The 25,265-nt window shown below is 41.2% G+C and overlaps 1 protein-coding gene across 1 annotated transcript in view; it reads left to right on the plus strand.

Annotated features, from left to right (window-relative positions):
- Positions 1–25,265, plus strand: part of DSCAM (DS cell adhesion molecule) — a 780,684-nt gene that overhangs the window by 474,705 nt on the left and 280,714 nt on the right. The window contains exons 7-10 of the mRNA XM_047708625.1: positions 831–1,109; positions 4,526–4,801; positions 9,668–9,964; positions 10,716–10,991. Of these exons, the coding sequence (XP_047564581.1) occupies positions 831–1,109; positions 4,526–4,801; positions 9,668–9,964; positions 10,716–10,991 (1,128 nt within the window). The remainder of the gene's footprint in view (positions 1–830; positions 1,110–4,525; positions 4,802–9,667; positions 9,965–10,715; positions 10,992–25,265) is intronic.

Raw genomic sequence — 25,265 nt, forward strand, 5'->3', positions numbered from 1 at the left:
TATATATCGTTGTGTTATAAAAACAAGGCTGTGTCTTAAGTAATAACCACTTGATTTTTGCCACACCTTGATCGTCTTATTCCTTTGTCTGTCCTCAGCAATCGTGAAAGACATCCATGAGGACCACCCCTAAGTCCCCCTCACCCCACTCCTGACACATCCACCTTCACTCACTGTTATGTCAGGCTTTCCAATTCTTCATTGTACCTACTACAGGCCACACCATTTTTATGTGTTCGTGTGTTTGCACATAGCCTGCCAGCCCCACTCATGGAATTGGTTGTAAGCTCCATGAGGGTCTCCATGAGGGTTTCCTGTCTCTTTTGTCACCGTGTCTCTAATTCCTGACTGTATACTGGCCCTGGATGTGAGGCTCAACAATATTGTGAGATGAATAAATAAAACCTTCAAATTCAATAACTCTCTATAAAACTCTCTATTGTGTGTGTGAAATAAATTTTACTAATGTCAAACCACTATCTCTGCTACTGTTGTTCTTTTGAAAGGGGAAGCCTGATGTTCTCTGGTCACAAGACAACTCAGTTCTTGGCCTGGGCCAGCAGCTCCTGTAGAGGCATGCTGATTCTGGAGTTCTTAGTTATTTAGTGGGAAATGAAAAGCAGAACCTTTTCTGCTTTAGCCTTTTGAAAATTCTGAACATAAGAAATTTCAATGAATAGGGTTTTTCTTTCTGTTCTTTAACAAAATCTTAAAGATCTGTTGTCAGTAGTTAGCATGATGTATAGATTAACTTATACACGAGGTCCTATGATTCTAAATGACTACTTCAACTCATTCACCACATCTAAGAGTTTGTCTTTCTTCTTCAGACCCAGCGAACTCAGCACCATCCATACTGGATGGGTTTGATCATCGCAAAGCCATGGCAGGGCAGCGTGTGGAGTTGCCTTGCAAAGCGCTTGGGCATCCTGAGCCGGATTATCGCTGGCTGAAGGACAACATGCCTCTGGAACTTTCTGGAAGGTTCCAGAAGACCGTGACGGGGCTGCTCATTGAGAACACTCGTCCTTCAGACTCAGGCAGCTATGTGTGTGAAGTTTCCAACAGATACGGCACTGCTAAGGTGATAGGCCGCCTGTACGTGAAACGTAAGTTGGATGGTAGCTTGGAATGGTGATGCTGACCACCTTTGATGGAGCTCTTATTACAAGATAACTTCCAGGCTCTCACTAAAGTCTTCCATTAATCCTCACAACAGTCCTGTTGAGACCAGTATTACCCCATTTTGCAGATGAGGAAATGAATGCTCAGACAGATTGCTCAAGATTACACAGCTGGGGAGGTTGGGACTTAGGATTTGAATTCAGGTCTGTCTGAACCTGCAAGATTTCCATTAGGCCACAGGAGATGCATCTGAGATCACATTACCTAACTGTTGAATTAATAATGTCCACCTTGTCTGAACACTGACAGAAGAGGGGTGGCCTTGTGATGTCAACACAAGCAACAGTGGTCAGATCACAGTGTGCAACCTTGGCTGGTTTTCAGAGGCTATTTGATGTTCCTGAATGGGGCTATTATCAGAAGAAATATAGGGCTCTAAATGATAAAAATGTTGGACTTGGACTCATTATTTCATATCATTTAGTTCAAATATGGTGGATATGTTTCATCTCTAATATATGTATAGTGACTATCTTGAGTAATGTGTTGAGAAGGATGCTGAAGCCAGCCTCAGAGGAAGGAGGGGTATGACTGCAACGGGGAGCACTTTAGTCAGACCCCCTCAGTTTTATCCAAGAGCACATGGCCACAGTTGACGGGCAGAACTTTGGTCAAAATAGGTGGCTCTTAGATGTGAATGGAATGTTCTTTTCATTATATATAATATTATATATCACATAAAATAAGAAGTATATATTTTTTTAATTTGATGAACTAATTCAACAAGCTAAATCACAAGAGTTGACAATGAAAGAGGAGGCGGTCTCTTATCCTGGCCTTTTGCCAACCCCATGCCTGTTTATGGAACTATCTTTTCAATGTTACCCTGAGCATGGACCGTTCCAAACCAACAGAAGTTGTTAGCGTAGACATCCCAGAGACTGCCTGGGACCAGCTACCTAGGACGAGTTTTGCAAATATCACATAAACATGCTTAGGCTGGGATTAGGAAGAAATGGAAATAAGATACGCACAACTCTATTTCTGTAGTTGAAGAAACTTCTAGATGCAATGATACAGCACTAACAGCAGGTAAGAAGTATCCTCCCAAGCTCAGAATCTCCTCTGTGTTAAAATACTTTTCATGGCGCCCCATTTCCTGCTGAATAAATTTGTATTTAAGGATAGTATCAAACCATCCCAAGTAAGCCTGTCTGGTCCTATTGCCCATAGTTTTGCTTCAAAGAAATCTACTCCTATTAAATATAATTTTTTCCTACTCTTTGTACAAACCCATTCCTATCCTGAACATTGCTCCCTCCACATGGAAGATGCCTTTCAAAGACTTGAAGGTCTCAAATATCCCATCTCTCAAAGCCCAGTGTGGTGCCCTCCCCAGAGACATCCCCATCCCCCAGCATCTGATGCTCAGCTCTCAGGGTTTAATTTATTGCTTTCTCTATAAAGGCATTTAATCACTGTCTACATTTTAAAACTTACCTGTGGAAAGGTCTTAATTCTGACTGTGTTTATTTTCACTGCTATGCTTCTTTGCCACATCAGACAAGCCTCAAATGCCTCTTGAATGTTTCCTTCATTTTTGTCTTTCTGTCTCTAGACAGAAAACATTCTCTTGGGTTCCAAATCCAACACCCTCTCCTCTTCCATCTCTTCCCCCTGGCACTCTCTTCATTTACATGGCTCCAGAGCCCTCCCCTTTGAGAATAACCCTGGATCTGCATGCTTTGCCTCAGCTTCCTTCTTGAGTGTCAGATGAGCGTGTCTCTCAATTTTAGATCAGATGTTTCACAGGCACTTCAAAACAACAAGATCACAAACCAAACCAAACTCTCCGCCATCTCTACCTTGCCAATGGCTCTTCTTATTGAAAATGTCTCACCCCCTGACCCCTCCCCCCAATGCAGACTTTAAATCTTGCATTCTCTATAAGCCTTTCCTTTCTGCATCCAAGTCCTGCCAAGTCCTAGAGACTGTAACTCAATGTTTCTCAGCCACATTCCCCAACCCCATCTGTCCCAGACTGAGTCTTAATTGTACCTCAACTAGAAATTGCCATGCCCCCTTACTGACCAAGTACCCATCTCTAATTTGTCTAACACAGTATGATCAGTCAATTCTCCTAAAAATGTGTTTGACCATATACTCACTTGCTAAAAATACTTGAATGCTTCCTTTAGTCTCCTCTGAATTAATTCCAAAATCTTGAGGCCTTTTGTAATCTTGTTCCAGGTTGCCTTTGTCATTTTTCTCCCACAATTTTCCACAGAGATGCTGTGTTGCATCCACAGTGAGCAGACACAGTCTTCCTGCACCACCTAATTCACAAAATGCCCCTTCATTGCAGCTGGGCTCAGGTCTATCCATCCTTGACATCTAAGGACTTTCTTGATCCCCTTCCACATATTAGATGTCTCTGATGGACCCTATATCACTGCCCGGCTACTGTATCTACTCTTATATGTCTCCTCCACCAAAAGACTGAACTTGAAACCAGAGAGTCCTGGTGTGCTAACACAAGATGTCAGGAATAATTGGGGTAAAAAAATGGTTGTTGCCATTTACCTATTGAGTGGATTTGGTGAAGTTAATTAAGCTCTCTGAAACAGCCGCTTCCTCTTCTGTAAAATGGATATGATAAGATAATATATGCAAGACTTAAATAATGTACAAAAGACATTAGTGATTATTTGGCATATGACAGTCATACCATAAAAGTCATCTTTGTCTTACCTGTAAGTTTAACGCTGTTTTTTGGCTTATAATAGATGCTCAATAAATGAACTCGCTACATCCAATTGGGTTTGTTGAATGAAAATGTGGAACCTCAAATAGGAAATTTCCATCCCTGTCTAAACCAGTTAGCCTCACTTTAAAGAAAAACCCTGTTTTCATGGCCATGAATTCTAATATCCACCTGTTTTCTTACAGCTGTGTATGACCGGCCCTGGTTAAACCACAGGGGGGTGGGTGGTCAGTGAGTGAGTGTGGCAATGTGAGAGAATGTCTCAGAGAAGCCCATCTGTGCTGCTATGTTGGGACAAGGCAATAGGATTTAAATATTCAAATACCTCTTCCCTTACCAGTAACCAGAACATGGTGTTTCTTATTGTCAGTGGGTTAATCCTCACACTTACTCATTGGGAAAGCAAGGTGACCATTGCCAGTCTATTTGCTACATAGAGAAGGAAAGACAAACTATGAAGAGGGTGCTCCCGAACAAAATGGCGTGCAATGACATAATGCTAAACATGAGAACTGTAGAGAGTATGCTTACCGTGATGCATGTGCCTTGTCAAAAGCTCAGCATGTTGTTGAAATGATGTCTACATATGTGATTTTTTTTAACCTTTCTTTTTCTTTCTCTTACCAAAATTTCCAGAGCCACTGAAAGCTACCATCAGCCCCAGGAAAGTTAAAAGCAGCGTGGGTAGCCAGGTTTCCTTGTCCTGCAGCGTGACAGGCAGTGAGGACCAGGAACTCTCCTGGTACCGAAATGGTGAAATCCTCAACCCTGGAAAAAATGTGAGGATCACAGGGATCAACCACGAAAACCTTATAATGGATCACATGGTCAAAAGTGACGGGGGCGCATACCAGTGCTTTGTGCGCAAGGATAAGCTGTCTGCTCAAGACTTTGTGCAGGTGGTCCTTGAAGGTCAGTGGGCCTCATTACTGGGTTCGGCCACACCAGAATGCAAACCCAGAGCACTCAGTGAGAAGAACACTGAAGCAGTGCTGCTAAGTCCGAGGGCTAAGATTTCTCTCTGTCTGACTAGCTAACAACTCTGCCCTAATGCTTCAGGAGAAATCAGGCTAATGAAAGAACCAGTGCTGGTAAAGTTGTAAGTGGTAGACATAACAAAAGTAACTTCACATTAGGTTAAGTAATGGAAATTTGCCCATTTGTGTGTTTAATTACTTGTCAAGATACAGATGGCAAAAACTTACAACTTCGAGTTTGGTTGACATCCATTACCATAGACTGGAGTTGCTCAGTGACGCTTTGTTTGAAGGGCCACTTTGTATGCTGTGGGGGGGTTGGCAGCATCTCTGGCCTCTGCCCCTTAGATGCTAGTAGCAGTCCCTCAGAGTTGTGACAACCAAAAATACCTCCAGACATTGCCAACTGTCCTGGGGGTGGCGGGTGGGGTGTGGCGTAGGGAGAGGATAGCCCCCAGTTGAGAAATACAATTTGGCAGAAAAAATATAGGGCAAAATTTCAGCATAGTCCTTGGTGGAAAGGAAAAAGGGCACCTGATGTGTACAGTTGTCCCCAGTTGGGTCCAGATATTCACAAATTTAGATTAACAAAATTTATGAGGAAGGACCTCGGGTTGTTATAATAGGTCCTAGGAATGCCATTTTCTTTTCTTAAGGGCCTGCTTACATATGCAGGCTGATCAATCAGCCAGGGAACAAAAGCTATCAAGGTAACATTCAAGGGAGACATACATTTATCACCAGATAATTGAACTGACTTTTACCTGTATGTGTGTGCGTCTTGTTGGAAATTATGTCTTTACGTATAATTGAATATTCATTTGGTGTACATTGATTAAAATAGTTAAACATGACTTTCATATGGCCTAGAGAGAGAAAAAAAATATTTATGTATGAATATAAGTTTAAATGTCTTGATGCTCTTCAAGGATATTCCTATTATTTTTTTAACCTTAGCTAATTTTAAGAAGAAGCAGGCTTAGCAATGAGATTCTTATTTTGATTCAAGCTTTTCCTTGCAGACAGTTTCTTAAAGCAGAGGTGAAATTAGCTGAAGGCATGGAACCCATATTAAATGCCTGACACTGCGATCCTCATAATAATTAAGGGCAGCGAGTGATCCGTTTGTACAGAGCTGGTTTGCTGCTGCTGCTGCGCCGTGGCCCTTACACATCACTATTTGTAGATTCTTTGCAGAAGACAGAGAGAATACCTGTCTAGGCCTAGTTACCGTGGCAACCCTCTTGTGTGACTAAGAAAACTTAAAGAGCATATTGATAATCCGTAACGATGTCAAAAGATTTCAGGTTACCAGAGAATGACAGCAAGAAAGATTTCAAAGACACTTGGGTCTCACTGGGAAAATAATGTCTGCTTTCATCACCAAAAAAGCCTGTCACCTGAATAAAAAAGGGGGCTGTCACCTGAATAAAAAAGGGGGGCAGAGGAGCATACCGAGCATACTCCCAGATTTATTTATCGCACGTCAGTTTCCATTCAGGACAAGAAGCTTCACTTTTTTTTTTCTCATCTGAGAGATGACAGTGCTAATGTAGCAAAAGAGAGCAGAAGTGTAATTATAAATACATATCTAGAATTTGCCTTAAAATGGTGTCTATCTAGTATCCTTGGATAAAGCCTCCTATTATTCCCATTGAAATAGCTTTAGATTAGTGTAAATTTAAAAAACTCACAATACTATGAGCTAAGAATGGCCATTGATATAATGCAGAATCTGGGAATATTTTCTATGAGGCCAAAGAAACTGGAACTGAAGTCTAAGGAAAATGAAATCTAATAATTTTAGGTTCAAGATCAAACCACAGTAACTGGAAAATGGAATCACAGAAAAGTATAAGAACAGGTCCTGTTTTAGGAAATGATAGAATAGCATGTTATCTGACTAAACTGCAAGCACGTAAAAATTATGAACTTGGGGAAAAACAAAACTTGGGAGAGACACCCAAAAGCAGGAAGAAAGGATTGGACCCTTGAAAGAAGAGGAAAGGATTAGGTGATATCTGCCCTGATACCACTTTTCCCTTGAGGACATTCCCCAGTCTTTGTGAGATGGGGAAGGGAGGTACTAGAATACTAGAAGAAAAGCAGATAGCTATAGTCTTATGGGATTTAGGTATAGAAGGACAGAAGTCTGCACTGTCAAATCACCTGCAAATGAGGGAGGTAAGTTGAAATTCCAGGAAGGAGGGTGGTCCTAAATCCCAAACAGTGGGGAGTTCTAAAAGCTAAAAACAAACTTCCTTGACAAACTTGGTTAAAATCTGAACTGGAAAATGTGAAGAAGAATCCAGTAAAAATCTAAAAATAAATAAATAAATAATAAATAAATAAATAAATAAATAAATAAAAACTTGATATACAAAAAAAAAAAAAAAAGGCTACTGTTAGCAGAGGTCAAAAGACAAAGTACACAGTAGAAAAAATAGACCATGAGAGAGCCCTGATGAATGAGGAAAGGCTTAAAAGTTTTTATTTAAAATAAAATAAGATTTGAGCAGCTATTTCACAAAAGGAGATACACCGATGGCCAATAATCACATAAAGACAACATTACTTCCATGATATTCCTGCCAAAAATGCATAACCTGCATCTAATTATGCAGAAATAGGAAAAAAAAAAAACAATTTGAGCACCCAGCTATGGAATAAGTCTTCAAAAATGTCAAAGTCAAGAAATACAAAAGAATGATCCAGATTGAAGGAGACTAGAGAAGCATGACAAATAGATGGGGTATATGGTACTGGTTGGGCTGGGGAAATCGCTGAGAGGGCCATGGTCAGTCAGCTGGCAGACTTTCAAGATGAACACATTACGTGGTCCTACTGTCCCAAAGTCACATTTCTTAGTTTTGCTGACTGCTGTGGTGATGGTCGAGTATCTGCTGTACAGAGCGTTCACTAGTCTATGACTACAGGGATCTGAAGCTCAAGAACAGGCGAACTAACTCAGGGTGCAAGAAATCAGGACAGTGACTGCCTCTGTCTGATGAGGGGGGTTGATTGGAAGGAGCCCTAGGAATGTTCTGGGGTGATGAAATGCTTTACATCGTGCTCCTGTGAGTGGTTACAGTCTCATTATCTAACAAACTCATTCTTACACTTAAGGCTTGTACATTTCACTGTACGTAAACTTTATCTACAGAGAAAAAAGGAATAACTGAAGAAAACTTTACTAAATAGATGAAAAATAGATAAAAAATAAAGATAAAAGCAATAAAAAAGATAAAAATGGATAAAAGAAGACGAGTTTTCAGTGTACGGTGTAACAATCTGTGCAGAGAAGTTTACAGCTTAGCACATCCTGAAAAAAATGTGAATTTGAAGATTAAATGAAATAACATTCCTAAGCACCAATGACTGATTATGTACAAAGAATAACAATCACAGCAGCATCTAACTTCTCCATAAATTAAGGCAGAACATGCTGAGGCAGTGTCTACAGTGTTCTAAGGGCAAAGGCACAGGTTCTTCACTTCCGTATTATGAAGTCCTTGTTTTCATCTTTTGTACTAAAGCAAGATGCGTACAGTCCAAGAACAATGAAATACTCCACTTACCATGAGGGGGGAAAAAAACAACATAGTTGGGGGCCTTCTCCAGTCACCCAGGAATTGGAATGGAGTTGACATTCAGGAATTTGCAAGAGGAAAGATGGTAGAAGGCTCAGCACAGCACCCCATCAGGAGAACCCTACATACTGGGCCTCACTGGCCACAGAACTAGGCTTCCAAGTTTCCAGGGGCTGGGGAGGAGAAACTCTTCAGACTCCTTGGGATTGTTAACAGTTACCTTTCTGGGATGGCACTGCGAGGTGGCTTCAGATGTGTTCCTTCCTTTGTTTGGCTTTCCAATTTGTCAGTGATGCATTTGTGATTACTACCATACAGTGTGAGGGAGATGGTTCGTATATACGATAGAACAGCAATGGAGTATGAAAATTTTATCTTTGTTGAAAATATTGGAAATTCCTACAGAAAATTCCCTAAGACTAGATCTTACTTTGCCTGGGATAGTCTGAGACTGTGCCTGTCCTCCTGGCATAATTACTCCTCCTATCTGTTTTATTCTCAGAAGTGTCCCAGGTTGGGTGACAAATTGTATAGCCATCAACTTAAGATACTTACAGAGATATTTAATACACACTGGAAGGCTCAAAGTCTATTTGGCTTTTACCCACCCTCAGAGCTTTCATAGACATTTACATGGACTTACCATTTATCATTAAAACTATAAAGGATGATTTTTTTATTTAAATTTAATTAGCCAATATATAGTACATCCTTAGTTTCAGATGTAGAGTTCAATAATTAAAGGATGATTTCTACAAGAAAATGAATGAGGTGAGATAATCAGTCCCTCAGTCTTTCCTTTATTCCCCGGTGAGCAAGCCCTAATTATCACAGAAGTGGAAAGTTATCATGACCATTTAGAGGGGTGAATTTCCTCTGTGTTTAAAACTTCCATTGAGGATGTAACCGTTCTGGATTGTAGACTTCTTGGGAGCTGACACCGTATAACATGGGCGTCTGGATTGCATAATTGTTCTTCTTATGACAACCAGGAAATATATAAGTAATTAAAGCTTGCTAATACTGTATTTGCCCATTTTGAAAATGTAATCTTGTTCTGCTTGGAATTTAGCTGTATCTCTAAAGCCAGGCTTGTTTTTTGTAGTGTTTAATAACCACTACACCCACCTCTCAATCGTTAAACAAATAGACTTAGAAGTTGTTTAATTATTTGTATGTGCCACTTCCTTCCATAATTTGTCTTCCCACAGATGGCACTCCCAAAATTATTTCTGCCTTTAGTGAAAAAGTGGTGAGCCCAGCAGAACCAGTGTCCCTCATGTGCAACGTCAAGGGCACGCCCTTGCCCACCATCACGTGGACCTTAGACGATGACCCGATCCTCAAGGGGGGCAGTCACCGCATCAGCCAGATGATCACGTCGGAGGGAAACGTGGTCAGCTACCTGAACATCTCCAGCTCTCAGGTCCGGGATGGGGGAGTATACCGCTGCACTGCCAACAACTCGGCGGGAGTCGTCCTGTACCAGGCTCGAATAAACGTAAGAGGTGCTTGTCAAATCAGCTCCTCAAAAAAACACACATAACTCATTGTAGTAGAGAAGAAGGTTTCTGCATGCACCGAGCTGAGTCTTGGAATGCCAAAAAAGATCAACTGTTGCTTCCCATTGCCTACCCTTTCCTTCTGACTCCAGAATGGCCCTGATTGGGTTAATGTGGGGGGAAAAATGGCATTTTGGTTTCTCTAGTCAGCTTGCTCTCTTCGTTACTCTCAGATTTGCCCACTTGATCTTTCCTTTCCCGGTTTATGCTCTGCATGCTCTTCCCTTCCTGCTCTCCTTCTGTTCTACTACAGTCACAGCAAACCTTCGTGTACATGGTATTTTAACTGACATTCATAGTGCGACATGACATAACCTCCATCTTCATCACCTACTTACAGAGACAGTTTAAAAATTGAATTGTTACCCTTGTTTTCACAAAAACAGCATGGCGCTTCAGTGCAGACTAGTTACTTTTTTTTATTAAATCACCTCTTATCTTGTAATTCAAAATGTTTTAAGAGAAGTAGTTGATAATGTACATTCTTAACACTTCATTCAATTGAAAGTAGTGCAACTAGAAGGAAATAAAAAACTTCTTAGTAGAAAAATCTAAACACAGAAAAAATTGTTTAATTGAAAAAGAAGTTTTCCATGAAAATAATCTACATTTTTTTTCCTCAAGGAAAAGTGTACCCATTTCCACACATGAGATGTACCCTTAAAGTATTTTCAAGAGTATCTTTGTGTCTCTCTAGGGCCTGCAAGCATTCGACCAATGAAAAATATCACAGCCATAGCAGGGCGGGACACATACATTCACTGCCGTGTGATTGGCTATCCCTATTACTCCATCAAATGGTACAAGAACTCCAATCTGCTTCCTTTCAACCATCGCCAAGTGGCATTTGAGAACAATGGCACTCTGAAACTCTCGGACGTGCAAAAGGAAGTGGATGAGGGAGAGTACACGTGCAACGTGCTAGTTCAACCGCAGCTCTCCACCAGCCAGAGTGTACATGTGACGGTCAAAGGTAAGGTTGCACTTACTGCCACCGTGCAGCCTGTCATGACCCTGCTTTACTACCAGAACCATGATCAGGAGCGGGGGTCCTTCGAGGATGCATATTTTCAGTAGGACAATTACTAAGACAGGAATGGTAGGGTACATCAGAAGTGCCAACCTCTTTATTCCTGCATCTGGACAAGACCTGTAGTTGGTGTAATTTTCTTTTCATGTGGATTTTGGGGTTGGTTTTCCAGAGGTTATGTGTTGTCAGTATTACCATAAAAATAAAAATAGACATCATTGGCATTGTTACCTAGTTGTCTGACAGATCATTTTAAAGCACATACAGATGTTCCTCCACTTACCATGGGATTATGCGCCAATACAGTCATGGTAAGTTAAAAAGGTAGTAATTCAAAAATGTGTTTAATACGTCTCACCTACCAAACACCGTAGCTTAGCCTAGCCTACCTGAAACATGCTCAGAATCCTTCCATTAGTCTAGAGCTGGGCAAAACCCTCCAGAGCAAGTCTGACTTTAGAATAAAGTGTTGAATATCATGTAATTTATTGAATACCATTCTGAAAGTGAAGAACAGAAAAGTTGTCTGCGTGAAGAATGGGAGCAGTATCGGAGTTTACCCTCCTGACCGCAGGCTGATGGGGCTGTGGTCCGCTGCTGCCGCCCAGCATCACGAGAGAATATCTCCTGCAGGTCACTAGCTCAGGAGGTTCAAATTCAAAAGTACAGTTTCCACAGAATACACATATCACCATCATTAAGTGGAAAAATTGGAAGTTGAACCATCCTAAGTTGGGAACCATGTGAATCTTTCTTTTCCTAAAAACTCCTAAAAGTAAGTTCTTTTAGAACCCAACCAGAAGAGGTTTTCTAATGGATAGGGCTACAGACAAACTTCTCATCTTGAGTAGTTGAGACGGTCAGAGCAACAATATAGGAATTATGTGATTAAAGGGACCCACCAAAAAATTTCTCGACTTTTAAATGATTCTTTACATCACAGAATTTAACCATCAGATGAATTTGGGGGTCATGCAACTCAATCTCAGTCTTCTTATCGGTAAAGACAACTAAAATGACAAGACCCACCCCAGGACACACAGCCCTGTAGTGGCAGACCCTTAGGGGAAGCTGTTTCTTCTATCCCCTAAGTCAGTTTCTTCAGCTGAATACAGGGGCGCCTGGGTGGCTCAGTGGATTGGGCTGCTGCCTTCGGCTTGGGTCATGATCCCAGGTCCTGGGTTCAAGCCCCACATCGGGCTTTCTGCTCGGCAGGGAGCCTGCTTCCTCCTCTCTCTCTGCCTGCCTCTCTGCTTACTTGTGATTTCTCTCTGTCAAATAAATAAATAAAATCTTTAAAAAAATAGTAATCTCTTAAGCTGAATACAAAAAGAAAATTTTCAATTCTGTAAATAATCCACATGATGCAGGTCATGAAAATAACTCTAAAATGCTATGAAACAATTTCAAAATTCTGTAGCAATAGCCTTCTGCCTGCTAAGCTATCTATCTGAGTTATTCCTACATACTGATAATTGTTTTCTAATGTTATGGGTACAGAGTTACATAGGCTTTCCATGGTCATCCCCAACCTTTTTCCTCCCTGCAAACCTCCTCAGTTTACCTCTTCACGATACATATAAACACACATACACACATACGCACGTGTGTACATAAAATCTATGTAATATTTTATGGATTCTATGTTATATGTATAATATAATAGATACATTGCGCATAAATAATTTTGAATCTTTTATTTTTTTTTAAAGATTTTATTTATTTCACAGACAGAGAGCATAAGTAGGCAGAGAGGCAGGCAGAGAGAGAGGAGGAAGCAGGCTCCCTGCCGAGCAGAGAGCCCAATGCGGGGCTCGATCCCAGGACCCTGAGATCATGACCCAAGCCGAAGGCAGAGGCTTTAACCCACTGAGCCACCCAGGTGCCCCAATAATTTTGAATCTTTTAAAAAGAGCCACATATCTTAAGAATTTTCTCAAGTCATTAGAATTTCTTGGTAAACCAGACTATGATAGCTACATAAAAGTTCATTTTTGGTTGTATTTATTTCTTTACCATTGATGAAACATCTGCTCGATGCTAGGTTTTACTCTAGGCATTGAGGAAAGCAGGGATGAAAGATAGGCAAGCTTCGTCCCCTGTGGCACTCCCCTTCCAATCAAGAGAGACGAACAGTAAGCAAACAGCACAAGTGAATGAACCAGAAAACACTTTATAATACTCAATACAATGTGGAGGAATAAAACATGGTGGTATATTTTTTTTTTAAGATTTTATTTATTTATTTGACAGAGAGAGATCACAAGTAGACGGAGAGGCAGGCAGAGAGAGAGAGAGAGGGAAGCAGGCACCCTGCTGAGAAGAGAGCCCAATGCGGGACTCGATCCCAGGACCCTGAGATCTTGATGTGAGCCGAAGGCAGTGGCTTAATCCACTGAGCCACCCAGGTGCCCCAACATGGTGGTATCTTAAAAATTAGCTGCCCTGGAAAACTAGAAGCTGTATCAATAAGTGTCTGGCACTCTAGTGTCTTAAAATTCATCAGTCTATCATGCCCTTCGAATGAATGTCTTACCCACACCTCTTTTGTAACATGATAAATTGATCATTTGGAAATTACTGGTTTGCTGAGTTACGTGGATCTTTGAAATATCAACAGAATTTGTTGAATAAAATCAAAGTCTCATCAGAAAAGTCTTTAAGTATTGGGAAGCTGAGAGGCTCATAGCAACAGGTACAAGTTTTACAAAATTCTATGTTTTTGCTTGAAAGTTTGAATTTCATTATTTGCAGCCAATACAGTCAGTTGTGATCATAGGAGAGGCAGGCTATATCTTGTGGGTTTTTTTTTATTTTGTTTTGTTTTGTTTCCATCTAGGACAGTGTCTGCCAGTTGCACAAGCCTGAATAACTATAGCTTTTAGGTAGCCATTCTTGGAGGAAACAATAGAATTCCATGAAAAGAGTGCTTAGTGGAACTTGTAATTCAAACAAGTCACAAGTACTTTCCTTCAAGACAACCGTCCTGTGCAGCAGGCAGACGGTGCTTTGTGCCTTCTTCCCATTTCGTGACACAGCAAAGAATACTGAAAATGACACCCACTCAAGGTTTAAGTTTTATTTAAAATTATTTTTGTGGATTCATCTGTGAAACCAGTTTCAAAAGCAATTAGAATTGGGTGGTGGTAAACAACAGGAGGACGACTCCTACATTTTGGTGGCACTGCCATGATTTGGGCTAAGGCCCCCGTGGTCTTACCCACTGTGACTTCTGGGTATCCATGCAGAGGTCAAGCCAATGAGAAAACTAATTAATTTCTTAGTGTTACAATAACAATGGTTATATTTTTGCAAACCCCTGAAAATGTTCTTAGGGGTTCCTCGGGGTCTTCAGACTACATTTAAAAAATATCTACTCCAGTGCTAACTATTTCACTTATTTCTAATATTTAACTGTTTTGGATGATGTGTCAAATGAGCTTCTCCACACATTGGCCTTTATCTCCTTGTACGATGATATCTTTCAGGAAAAGTTGCCAGAAATGTGACCGTTGGATAAATGGATACAGATATTTTAATACCAATTTTTAGGAGACAAATTCAAACAAAGACTATTTGAATTACTCACTTTTCTTCTTGAAATTTTCTAGACTAGCCTAAATCAGTGTATTAACCTTGATCCTTTTAACCTCCAGTGACAGAAACCAACTCCAACTAGCTTACACCCAAAAGGAGAATTTATTGGCTTTTATCACCAAAGTTTCCATCATTTTAGGAAACAAATGAATCAAATGGTTTTGTTTTCAGGAATTTCTTTTCTTGGGCACCTGGGTGGCTCAGTCAATTAAGTGTCTGCCTTTGGCTCAGGTCATGATCTTGGGATCTTAGGATCAAGCTCTGCATCTGGCTCTCTGCTAAGTGGGGAACCTACTTCTCCCTCTCCCTCTGCTTGCCACTCCCCTGCTTGTGTTTTCTGTCAAATAAATAAATAAAATCTTTAAAAAAAGAAATTTATTTTCTTCTAGGTATATAATATATAGAATAATCATTTTCAGGTCCTTGGCAAGGATTGTCAAACAAAAGGAAAATAATATTTTGCACGGTGTTTCGTTACAATTGCCTGGCAGGAAATGGCTGGCAGTGGGCAAGGCACTTGTAGGGATTTGGGATTCGCAGTGCTTAACAGGGCAGTCAGGGAAGGCTTCTTTGAGAAGCTGACATTTGATCAAGGACATAGAAGAGGGCAAGAGAGCCAAGCATGTATCTAAGGGAAAGAACATTCTATACAAAGGGAACGTAAAGAAGCAGACTTGGCCACCTGGAGGGCCAGCACAGAGGCTGTGGCTGGAACAGAGTGAACAAAGGGTAAATTAAGAAGGGTGGGGTTAGAATTAGCAGGACCCTTTCATGTAGGACCCAGTACAACAGGGATGAACTCTAAGGGGTTGAGTTTTTCCTGAGTGAGATGAAGGGGTTGATCAGATTATTTTAAACAGAGATGTCACAGGGCCTGACCAGATTGCAAAAGGATACGTCTGACTCTTGTGCTGAGACAAGGGACAAGCAGGCCCCTTGCTAGAAAGCTAATGCAGGGGAGAGGTCGGGGGCTTAGACCAGGGAGAGAGCAATGAGGGGGTGAGGAGCAGACAGGTTCTAGATCTATTTTTAAGGTCTACTCAGTGGGACTTCCTGATGGATTGGATGTGGGTGAAAGAGGATAAAGTTTCAGCCTGAGCAATGGAAAGAAGAACTCGGCCATTAGTTGAGTCAGCAGAAGGTGCAAGGAAGCCATTTAAGGGAAGAAATGGGAGACTACTCTTTGATGTATTGAGGTCGAACTATTAAATGGATCCACTAAGTAGGCAGTTGGATAGACAGGAGTGGAATTCAGGATGGTGGAATCTGAGCAGTAGATTTGGAGACATTGTGAATAAGCATTGTGTAAGTCACAGGCCTATGTGTGACTGTCAGGAGCTGTGGACCTCACTGCAGATTCTCATTCATCAAGGCAGGTTCATTGATGCCTTAGTCGGACTCACATTAAAACCTATTCACCAAATGTCTGAAGATAAAGTCTGATGAAATTGATACAAGAACTCTTTAAATACAAATCTGCCTTTCCTAGAAGAGGATGATCCTGTTGATTGCAAAGAGCAGAAACTCCAATCAGACTGGTTCAACAGCAGTTGTAACAGTGTGAGGAGGGGAGAGGTAGGGATGGAGGTCAAGGTTGATTACACTAAGATCTGGGAGGTGCAGATAGCATAAGTCTAAGAAAGGCCTGGTCTAGACATTTTTTTTTTAAATTATTATTTAAAAAAAATTTGTTAGTTTCAGGGGTGGAATCTAGTGATTCATCTGTTGCATAGAACACCTAGTGGTCATTACATCACGTGCCCTCCTTAATGCCCATCTCCCAGTTATCCCATCCCCCCCACCTCCCCTCCAGCAACCCTCAGTTTGTATCTTAGAGTTCAGCTTCTCCTATGGCTTACCTCCGCTCTCTGTTTTCATATTATTTTATTTTTCCTTCCCTTCCCCATGTTCATCTGTTTTGTTTCTTAAATTCCACATGAGTGAGATCATTAGCACAATACCCTCTAGTTCCATCCATGTCCTTGCAAATGGAAAGATTTTTTTTGATGGCTGACTAGGATTCCACTGTGTATATACACTGTGTTTATTCACATCTTCTTTATCCACTCATCTGTTGATGGACATCTGGGCTCTTTCCATAGTTTAGCTGTTGCAAGGCATTGTTGTTATAAACATTGGGAGGCAGGTTCCCTTTTGGGTCACTGTATTTGTATTCTTTGGGGTAAATGCCTAGAAGTACAATTGCTGGGTCATAAGGAAACTCTACTTTCAACTTCTCAAGGACCCTGCATGCTGTTTTCCAGAGTGGCGGCACCAGCTTGCATTCCCACCAACAGTGTAGGAAGGTTCCTCTTTCCCCGCATCCTCACCAGCATCTGTCATTTCCTGACTTGTTAATTTTAGCCATTCTGACTGGTGTGAAGTGGTATCTCGTTGTGGTTTCAATTTGTATTTCCCTGATGCCGAGTGATGTGGAGCAGTTTTTCATGTAGACACATGTCTACACAACACAAATGTTGGCCATTTAATTACCATCTGAAATTTCTCTTTGTTCCTTTGGTTTCCCTCTACACATCATTCACTCAGAGCAGCCTCTCTATTTGGCAAGAAAACTCTCGTCATCTCTGGATTCACGTGAGCTTTCCCCCATGGTTCTGCGTAGGGAAATCAGAAGGAGGGACTCTGGCAGTCTCTCTACAGATCACCATCCATTCCTGGACCAATCACTGTGGCCAGAGCTATGCAGTGTCTGGACAGGTTGTCTGCTTCCACCCATACTCCTTTACTAGGGAGAAGGTTGAACTATTAAAAGAAGAAGGAAAATGAAAATAATAGCCATATCAAGCTGTCTTAAGATAGTAAATTAAAATATGAATAGGACTGAGAGTGACTCCTGACTGTGTATTCACTTTACTTAGTAACAGGTGCTCAATAAAAAAAAAAAAAAAAGGCCCCCACATGGGTTAAAACCTCAGAAAATAAATTCTATCCAGTGGTTAAGAATTCTCCCCAAAAGAAACCAATCCCAGGGATCAGAAGAATCATGTTAGGTCATGGAAGCCAAGCAAAGACCAGTGATAGAAAGCGTGAGGGAGGGGCGTCTGGGTAGCTCAGCTGGTTAAGCATCTGCCTTTGACTCAAGTCATGATCCTGGGGTCCCGGGATTGAGCTTTGCATCAGGCTCTGCGCTCCGCGGGGAGTCTGTTTCTGCCTCTCCCTCTGCCCCTTCCCACTGCTTGTGCTCTCTCTCAAATAAATAAATAAACATCTTTAAACAAAGCGGGTGTGGGGGGAGGAAGTGTGAGGGAAGGAGCCGGATGGAAGGAGGATGTCAGGTGCAGCAACCAAATCAGACAGACAAGGGGACGAAGAAAGTAGAAAGACCTCTAGATGCAAGATGACATTGAAACCAAGCAGATTCCTACGAAACCTATAATAGCCAAGCGAGCAAAGCTGGAGACATCCCTGGCAGTCTCTAATGGTAGCCTTCTGGATGACAGGTTACATCTCTCTGTGGAGCCTCCCCTATAGGAATATCACACACTAACACAAATTTGATCAGGAAGACTTTAACAGTGGGCTTGCCAGAAGCCTGGAATACTGAATTTGCTAAAAAACTGTGTTCATTGGTGTTGATGAGATGTCTATAATTTTTTTATGCAGATGTCTGGGCAGAAGAGAGAGCATATCCTTTTGGTGAATCATTGCTTCAAAACATGATTTAAAAGGAACATTTTCTAAATGAAATATGGTTGTTGGGTATCCCAGCTTACATTTATTTCATCTTTTCTGTGTTGACAGATGAAACTGTAGTCACCAAAAGAGGAAATTGCAGGCTGGGTGAAGAGGGTTAACCCCACATAAGCCTGCGTGGTACATCCCAGGTGAAAGATCACAGTCTGACATCCCCTTTTATTTATTGACTCACTGGTCATAGTTACCCACTTTGCACCCTAGCAAAGATATTGAATAATTCAGTTTAAGAGGCCACTTGCATTTCTTGCTTAAGATGGCTTCTAACTTTAAATGTATAGTAATAATTATACACCACAAACAGTTTTAGCCTTTACTCAGATGTCATTAGAAAGGTTGCAACCAGATTGACTTCTGAACACTTACATTTGAATTTTAAAATGTTTGGAAATGAAATATGTAAATTAAGCCACAGTCCAGTGGCTGGGATTGTAGTCTATATATGCTTCTAAAAGATTAATAACCTTTACTTATTTCAGTTATGATAAAGATTATGATAATGGAAAAAATAAGAAATCAACTAAATTGTAGGAAAAGACTGATTTTTTACTTTCTCTGTGAATCCATTGGAAAGCAGTCTGTTCTTATTTTATTTACATAAATACAGTTCGATTACCTTTCTTGTTAGACTGCATAGTGAATATTTTACTCAGATAATTTCAGAGGAGCAAATATGTTGACTCACAAGTTGGTTTCCTTGCAAAATGGGCCCCTTGTTTCCGTCAGTAATTCCACAAACGGGGGGAGCACATTGTTTTCATCTTGTTGCCCAAGGATTCTCTGCTAACTGAACGCAGCACTGTGTGTGTGTGTGTGTTTGTGTGTATGAGTGTGTATTAGATGACATTTGGAAAAAAAAATACGGTTTCTCTCTCTCTCTCTCTCTTTTAAGATTTTATTTATTTATTTCAGAGAGAGACAGACAAGCACGAGCAGGGGGAGGGCAGAGGGAGAAGCAGCCTCCTGGCTGAGCAGGGAGGCCGACATGTGGCTCAATTCCAAGACCCTGGGTTCATGACCTGAACCCAAGGCAGATACTTAAACCCCTGAGCCACTCAAGTGCCCCTAAACGATACTATTTTTTAGTTGTGTCTTTTTTGCTAATAGTCTGGGACCTTTGATTATTTTGTAGCATTGACTTAGAAAATTTGAAAAAAAAAAAAAAAAACTTCATAGATCAATTTAAACACCATGTTAATTATTGATAATGCCTAAAACTTAAGCAGTTCTGAGTTCTGTTAGCCAACCAGAAGCACAATTTGCTGCTCTCGAACAAGTCGGGAGAAATGAAAGTCAAATTCCCTTTTTTCACTTCATTTCAATTTAACTAGCAGGGTTATATTTAACACATTTCAAAGCATTTTCTTTCTCATTTTAGGTGCCACAGTGAACTTGAACGGTGCCTAATTGAGTGTTTTAATTGCTAGGGACCAGCACTGCCAGGAAAGTTAATTGGCTGCCACATAAAAATGTCACCTTCTATTTATATTTATATAAAACTTTATAGTTTACAAACACTTTCATATGTGTAACCTTAATTAATGCTCACTGTGACTCTGTAACGTAGAAGAAGCATAAGCAGAGAAACAGAACAGAGAGTGAGCGGAAGGCTTGCTCAGAACTGCCCAGTAACGTCATCAGGATTCAAACACACACCTTCGGATTCCAGTTCACCCTGTAGTGTGTTTCAGAAAAGCAGTCCACATTGCAGGGCGGAAGCAAGGAGAAATTAAGACAAAGAACTCGGGAAGGAAGCTATTAAAAGTTTAAGGAGATGATTTAAAAAGGAAGGGAGTGAGGTTGTTGATGGCTTGATTTAAGAGAGGGAACGAGATCTAGTTACATGGACAAGCAGTAAAAGGGGGAACGGATTTGGAACGTGAGGGTGGGGTTGGACCCAGGGCCACTCCAGAAGTTCTGGTCTGGGTGACAGAGAGGCTGAGACAGGGAACCTGCAGTGTTAGTGGCTTGGGCAAGGCTTACGGATGGTAGGGTTTAGTTGAAAGCATCTGAACCAGCCTCCTGGATTCAGACCATAGGAACTCTGAAAGACAGATTTGGAGGGTTCACATTAGTAGAGAGAGGGGGAGAGAGAGTGTGTGTCAACACCATAGGTGGTCAAGAGTGTCTGAGAAGCATCAAGCTTTCAGAATTATTTTTCCTGAGTTTTTAAAATAAACGTTTGCCGATAACCAAATGAGATGCTGCTGCTGGAAACACAGCAAGAGCAATCACGAGCATCAGCTCCTTCCTACTTCTTTTCACCACGGTCTTTGTAGCATTTTCCCTTCCTGATTTAGCACACGCCTTTCTCATGTCTTGCTCCGAAGCGAGAGAAGAATTAGGTGTCATAGGCAGTATGTCTGGCCGAACACTAGTGACCCTCTGTGTTCAGCAGGGACCACGTTCTGCACAGTCTAACCTACGGATTCTGCCCCAGCGAGGTGCTTTATCGTAGGCCGCACCTGCTCCGTGACCGTGGCGGTCTGGCAGTGTTGCCAGGGCTGCAGCTGGGGAGGTTAATGCCCAATTAAACATAGGGTCCACTCCCATCTCTGAGTGAGCAACCAGGAGTGCTGTCTGCTAATGACATCGCTCTTCAGGAGCTTCTGATGGCTGATGTCGCTCAGCCTGGGCAGAGGCACAGCTCCGTGCGCAGAAACAACATGGGCAGCGCCCCCCACTCCCACTTCCCGTTCCCAATGCTTGCCCCTTTGCTGTTCCAGCTGGAGACCTCCCACCTATCTGCTGTTCCAACAAGGCTCAGAACCTACCTCGCTCAGGGATGGAGTTCTCTCTTACTCTCTTCCACCAGCTACTGGAATCACTTACACATCTGTTGGTAAACACGTGGTGTTTCAAGCTAGTTTTCTCTTTCACGTGCCTCATTAAAATTGAGCAGTGTTTCATTTAGGGTCCTGTTTGTTGGGTCTGGTGTGGCCCAAGTTGTAGTCATTCACAAAATGTTTATATGGATTTTCAGCAACTTCTTAGGGAAGGTGTAGTTTCTGTTATGAATAATATGGGAGAAATTAGAAATTTCCCCTCCTGGTAGAGGAATGTAGGGAAAGACATTAAATGTGTAATCCTTTTGTGCGATTTTATGGTTTCAAATGGGAATTTATAGTCCTTTGGTTAGTTTTTTTGAAGATTTTATTTTTTTTTTTCCAAGAAAGCAAGAGAGAGAAAACATGCATGAGTGTGGGAAGTGAGAGGAGAAGCAGACTCTGTGTCGAGCAGGGAGCCTGATGCAGGACTCGATCCTAGGACCCGGGATCATGACCTGAGCCAGAGGGAGATGCTTAACTGACTGAGCCACCCAGATGCCCCTTAGTTAATTTAATATTCCAGTGTGACAGAAGAAGGCTGATGAGGTGGGGGACTTTCAGCACTCCTCCTTGTTCAACTACCAAAGAACATCCCTGTTTGGTGGGCTCACTGACTACATTTACTCCCCTGGCTGAGGATTCACACTCAAGTTCCTGCAAGAGAGAACTACTTCCCTTAGGTTAGGGGGTCAGAATCGAGCTCCAAAATCCCCTGGCGTGTCTTCTTCAGATGGGTTTGTCCTGGGGGTAGAAGCCCTTATAAATCCCCTTCCACTCTAGAAAAATGAAGCTGATACATTTCTTTAAGGAAATCCTTCATTAATTTTTTTTTAGAAATAATATCTCAAACTGTTTTTCTCTAAGTAGAAGAAAAGAAAAAGATTGTGTGTTGGATTTTTTTTTAAGTCAAAGATTGCCGTTTCTACTCAGTGAAAATTAAGATTGTAGGAGAAATCATGTTTTGCTCTACTGGTGCTTGTTAAACATGGAAACTTGGAGAAGGAGACAATTAAGTAGAGATGAGAAAAAAGAAAGAATGACAGGAAAATTATTACACCTTCCCTGCCTAACCCATAATCAGTCTCTTTGCAAATATACACACATGTACACGTACCTACACACACACATACACACTGTAAAAGACCCTCAGGTAGTGCTTAACCAGTAACACTCCGATGATATTTAAAGTCAGCAAAAACCCTTCTCAGTTATTCAAGATCATACAGTAGGATCTTTTGTGTAGATTGGTACATAACACAACTGTGTAAGTCTGTGCACACGTGATACATGACATAAATAATACGTGTGTGTTTTATTTATATGTAATTATAAAACATACTCATGGGTTAATGCCATGCATATGTATGTGTATTATATCCATACATAGATAGACATGAATATAGAGATGCCTACATAGCATAAAGAGATGGTAGAAAGATAGAGCCACAGGGAGGTATGTGAATGTGGAGTTCACGTGGATGAGACAACCATGTGATACTCACCTTGCCCATTTTTCCAGACTCTCTTCTGCAGCCGCTTTAGGCACTGAGCCCGTCCTGATTCTGTGCAGCCCTGAGCACCACACAGTTCCTCCTTCTGCTGGATACAAATCTGCCTTCTCTCATGGTTCCTTTTCTCTCTGGTCCCATTTTCCCCATTTTCAATTCAGCACTAAACATCAGCTCTCATCCTCCACATAAGCTAAAGGAGGACAATGCTGAGCCTTTGCTTCCAGCAAACTGTCTCTAACGTATCTGTGAGGGTGGACGGATGTGCCATCTCCTCTCAGAGAAACTTAGCCCTCCAGGCATTTTCTAATGCCCAAAAGAGGGGAATGGGAATGTCACCACCATCCTAAAGAAAAGCATTCTTTCGCATAACCCGAAGCCTACTGTGAAGTCACTCCTTTGGGCTCATGAACAAAATCCCCCAGAGGTGCTGCTGACTGTCCCATTGAGAACTTGGGTTTTGTCAGTATTTGCTTTATGTCCCATCATTATCATCAGTTTATACACGTTCCACATTTTGCTTTACTTGCATTTATCTTTTTTTTTTTTTTTAAACCATCCACCGATTTTGCTATCATTCCTTCTGGTCTTGTCCACACTTATTCATATGCGTACTTAATAGGCTTATTTTTAATGTATATTTTATTTTTTTAAAGATTTTATTTATTTATTTGAGAGAGAGAAGAGGTGCTGAGCAGGGGGAGGGAGAAGGAGAAGCCAACTCCCTACTGGAAGCCCAAAGTGAGGAGGCTCGATCCCAGGACCCCAGGATCATGACCTGAGCCAAAGGCATACGGCTAACCTACTGAGTCACCCAGGTGCCCTTAATAGGTTTATTTTAAGTCTACTTTTTATGCCCTTCTGAAGATAAACATATAAATGTGTATTAAAGCATGAAAAGTAAACCCTTAGGCTTTCCTCCAGCCCTTTGACTCTCTGCACGGTGCACGATGAAGATCTTTGTCAGTGGGCCCATGCGTGATATTAACTTAGTGTCCCCAGTGATGGCAGAGCGCTCTCCAACATACCAGTTTACGCTGCCGCCAGTCACCCAGGAGAGGTCACATTTCCCCGTATCTCTACCCCACATCTCCCCATATCTCTGGATATCATCTGCCTTTCTAAGTGCTGCATATCTAAAGAGCGTAGATTTTATTTCTTCCATTCCTACTGAGCTCGAGCATGACCCTCTTCATATTCTTATTAGATATTTGGGAGTCCTATCTATGAATTTCCTTTGCTTGCTTTACCTGCTTGCTTTACCATTATTCTTCCCGCTTCGCTTGGTTCCTTCATGTATCTCTCTTACATAGAAATTGTTGTGAGTATCTTTGTCAAGACTGTCTCTGGGCTCTCCACTTCATCTTTGATTGTCTTCCGCAGGGTCTGGATCAAGAAGTCTCTGAGTTCCTAGAAGATCTACTCCAGCATTATTTTCTGTACTCACTTTACGTTTATATTTCCGCTGTCCACATTCAGGTCTTCCATCCACACTGAGGGTGGGAGATACAGTACAAGTAGGCATCAATTTCTTCCTTCTCTATATAGTGAGCCAGTCTTCCTAATATCATTTATTAAATGACCCACACTTTCCTCTCTTTGTCACCCACCAAGATTCTACGGAGGTGTTTTCAGAGATGATTCTAGTTCTGTGGAAGGTACTGAAACTTTCTCGATGGATATTTTATCTATTTTTTTTTAAGTTTGTCGTTTTCTTATATTTGTGGCACATAAATCTGTATGTATGTGTTCGATTACGTTCAGTAATTGTGTTATGTCTCATCTCTAGGTTTTTTTAAGATCCTTTATTGATCAATTATCAAACAGGTGTTAATGTTACTAAATGTAGTTGTTGATTTACCTATTTTCTGCCATAATCTCTGATTTTTTGTCTTGACTTATATGATTGAAAAGTTTCTCTTTTTGCCTGCATCGTTTTCACATCTTCCTGGTAGATTTTCCCCATTTCTTCAACTCCTGCTTTTCTGTAGCCATTTGTTTTAGGATGTTGCATGGATCCAGTTTTTAGTGGTGTGTGTATGTGACGATTGACACATAATTAACACCTATGTGTTTACTTAAATTAAACTTATATCAAAGATATGTTGTTCTTCCGATCCAAGAGCATGGAATGGTCTTCCATCTTTTTGTGTCTTCTTCAATTTCTTTCATGAGTGTTCTGTAGTTCCTCGAGTACAGATCCTATACCTCTTTGGTTAGGTTTATTCCCAGGTATCTTATGGTTCTTGGTGCTATAGTAAATGCAATCAATTCTCTAATTTCCCTTCTGTATTTTCATTGTTAGTGTATAAGAAAGCCACTGATTTCTGTACATTGACTTTGTATCCTGCCACGTTACTGAATTGCTGTATGAGTTCTAGTAGTTTGGGGGTGGAGTCTTTTGGGTTTTCCATACAAAGAATCATGTCATCTGCAAAGAGAGAGAGTTTGACTTCTTCATTGCCAATTTGGATACCTTTTATTTCTCTTTGTTATCTGATTGCTGTTGCTAGGACTTCTAATACTATGTTGAACAAGAGTGGTGAGAGTGGGCATCCTTGTCGTGTTCC

The sequence above is a fragment of the Lutra lutra genome, chromosome 1 (assembly GCF_902655055.1).
Source record: "Lutra lutra chromosome 1, mLutLut1.2, whole genome shotgun sequence".
In the NCBI taxonomy this organism is placed as follows: domain Eukaryota; kingdom Metazoa; phylum Chordata; class Mammalia; order Carnivora; family Mustelidae; genus Lutra; species Lutra lutra.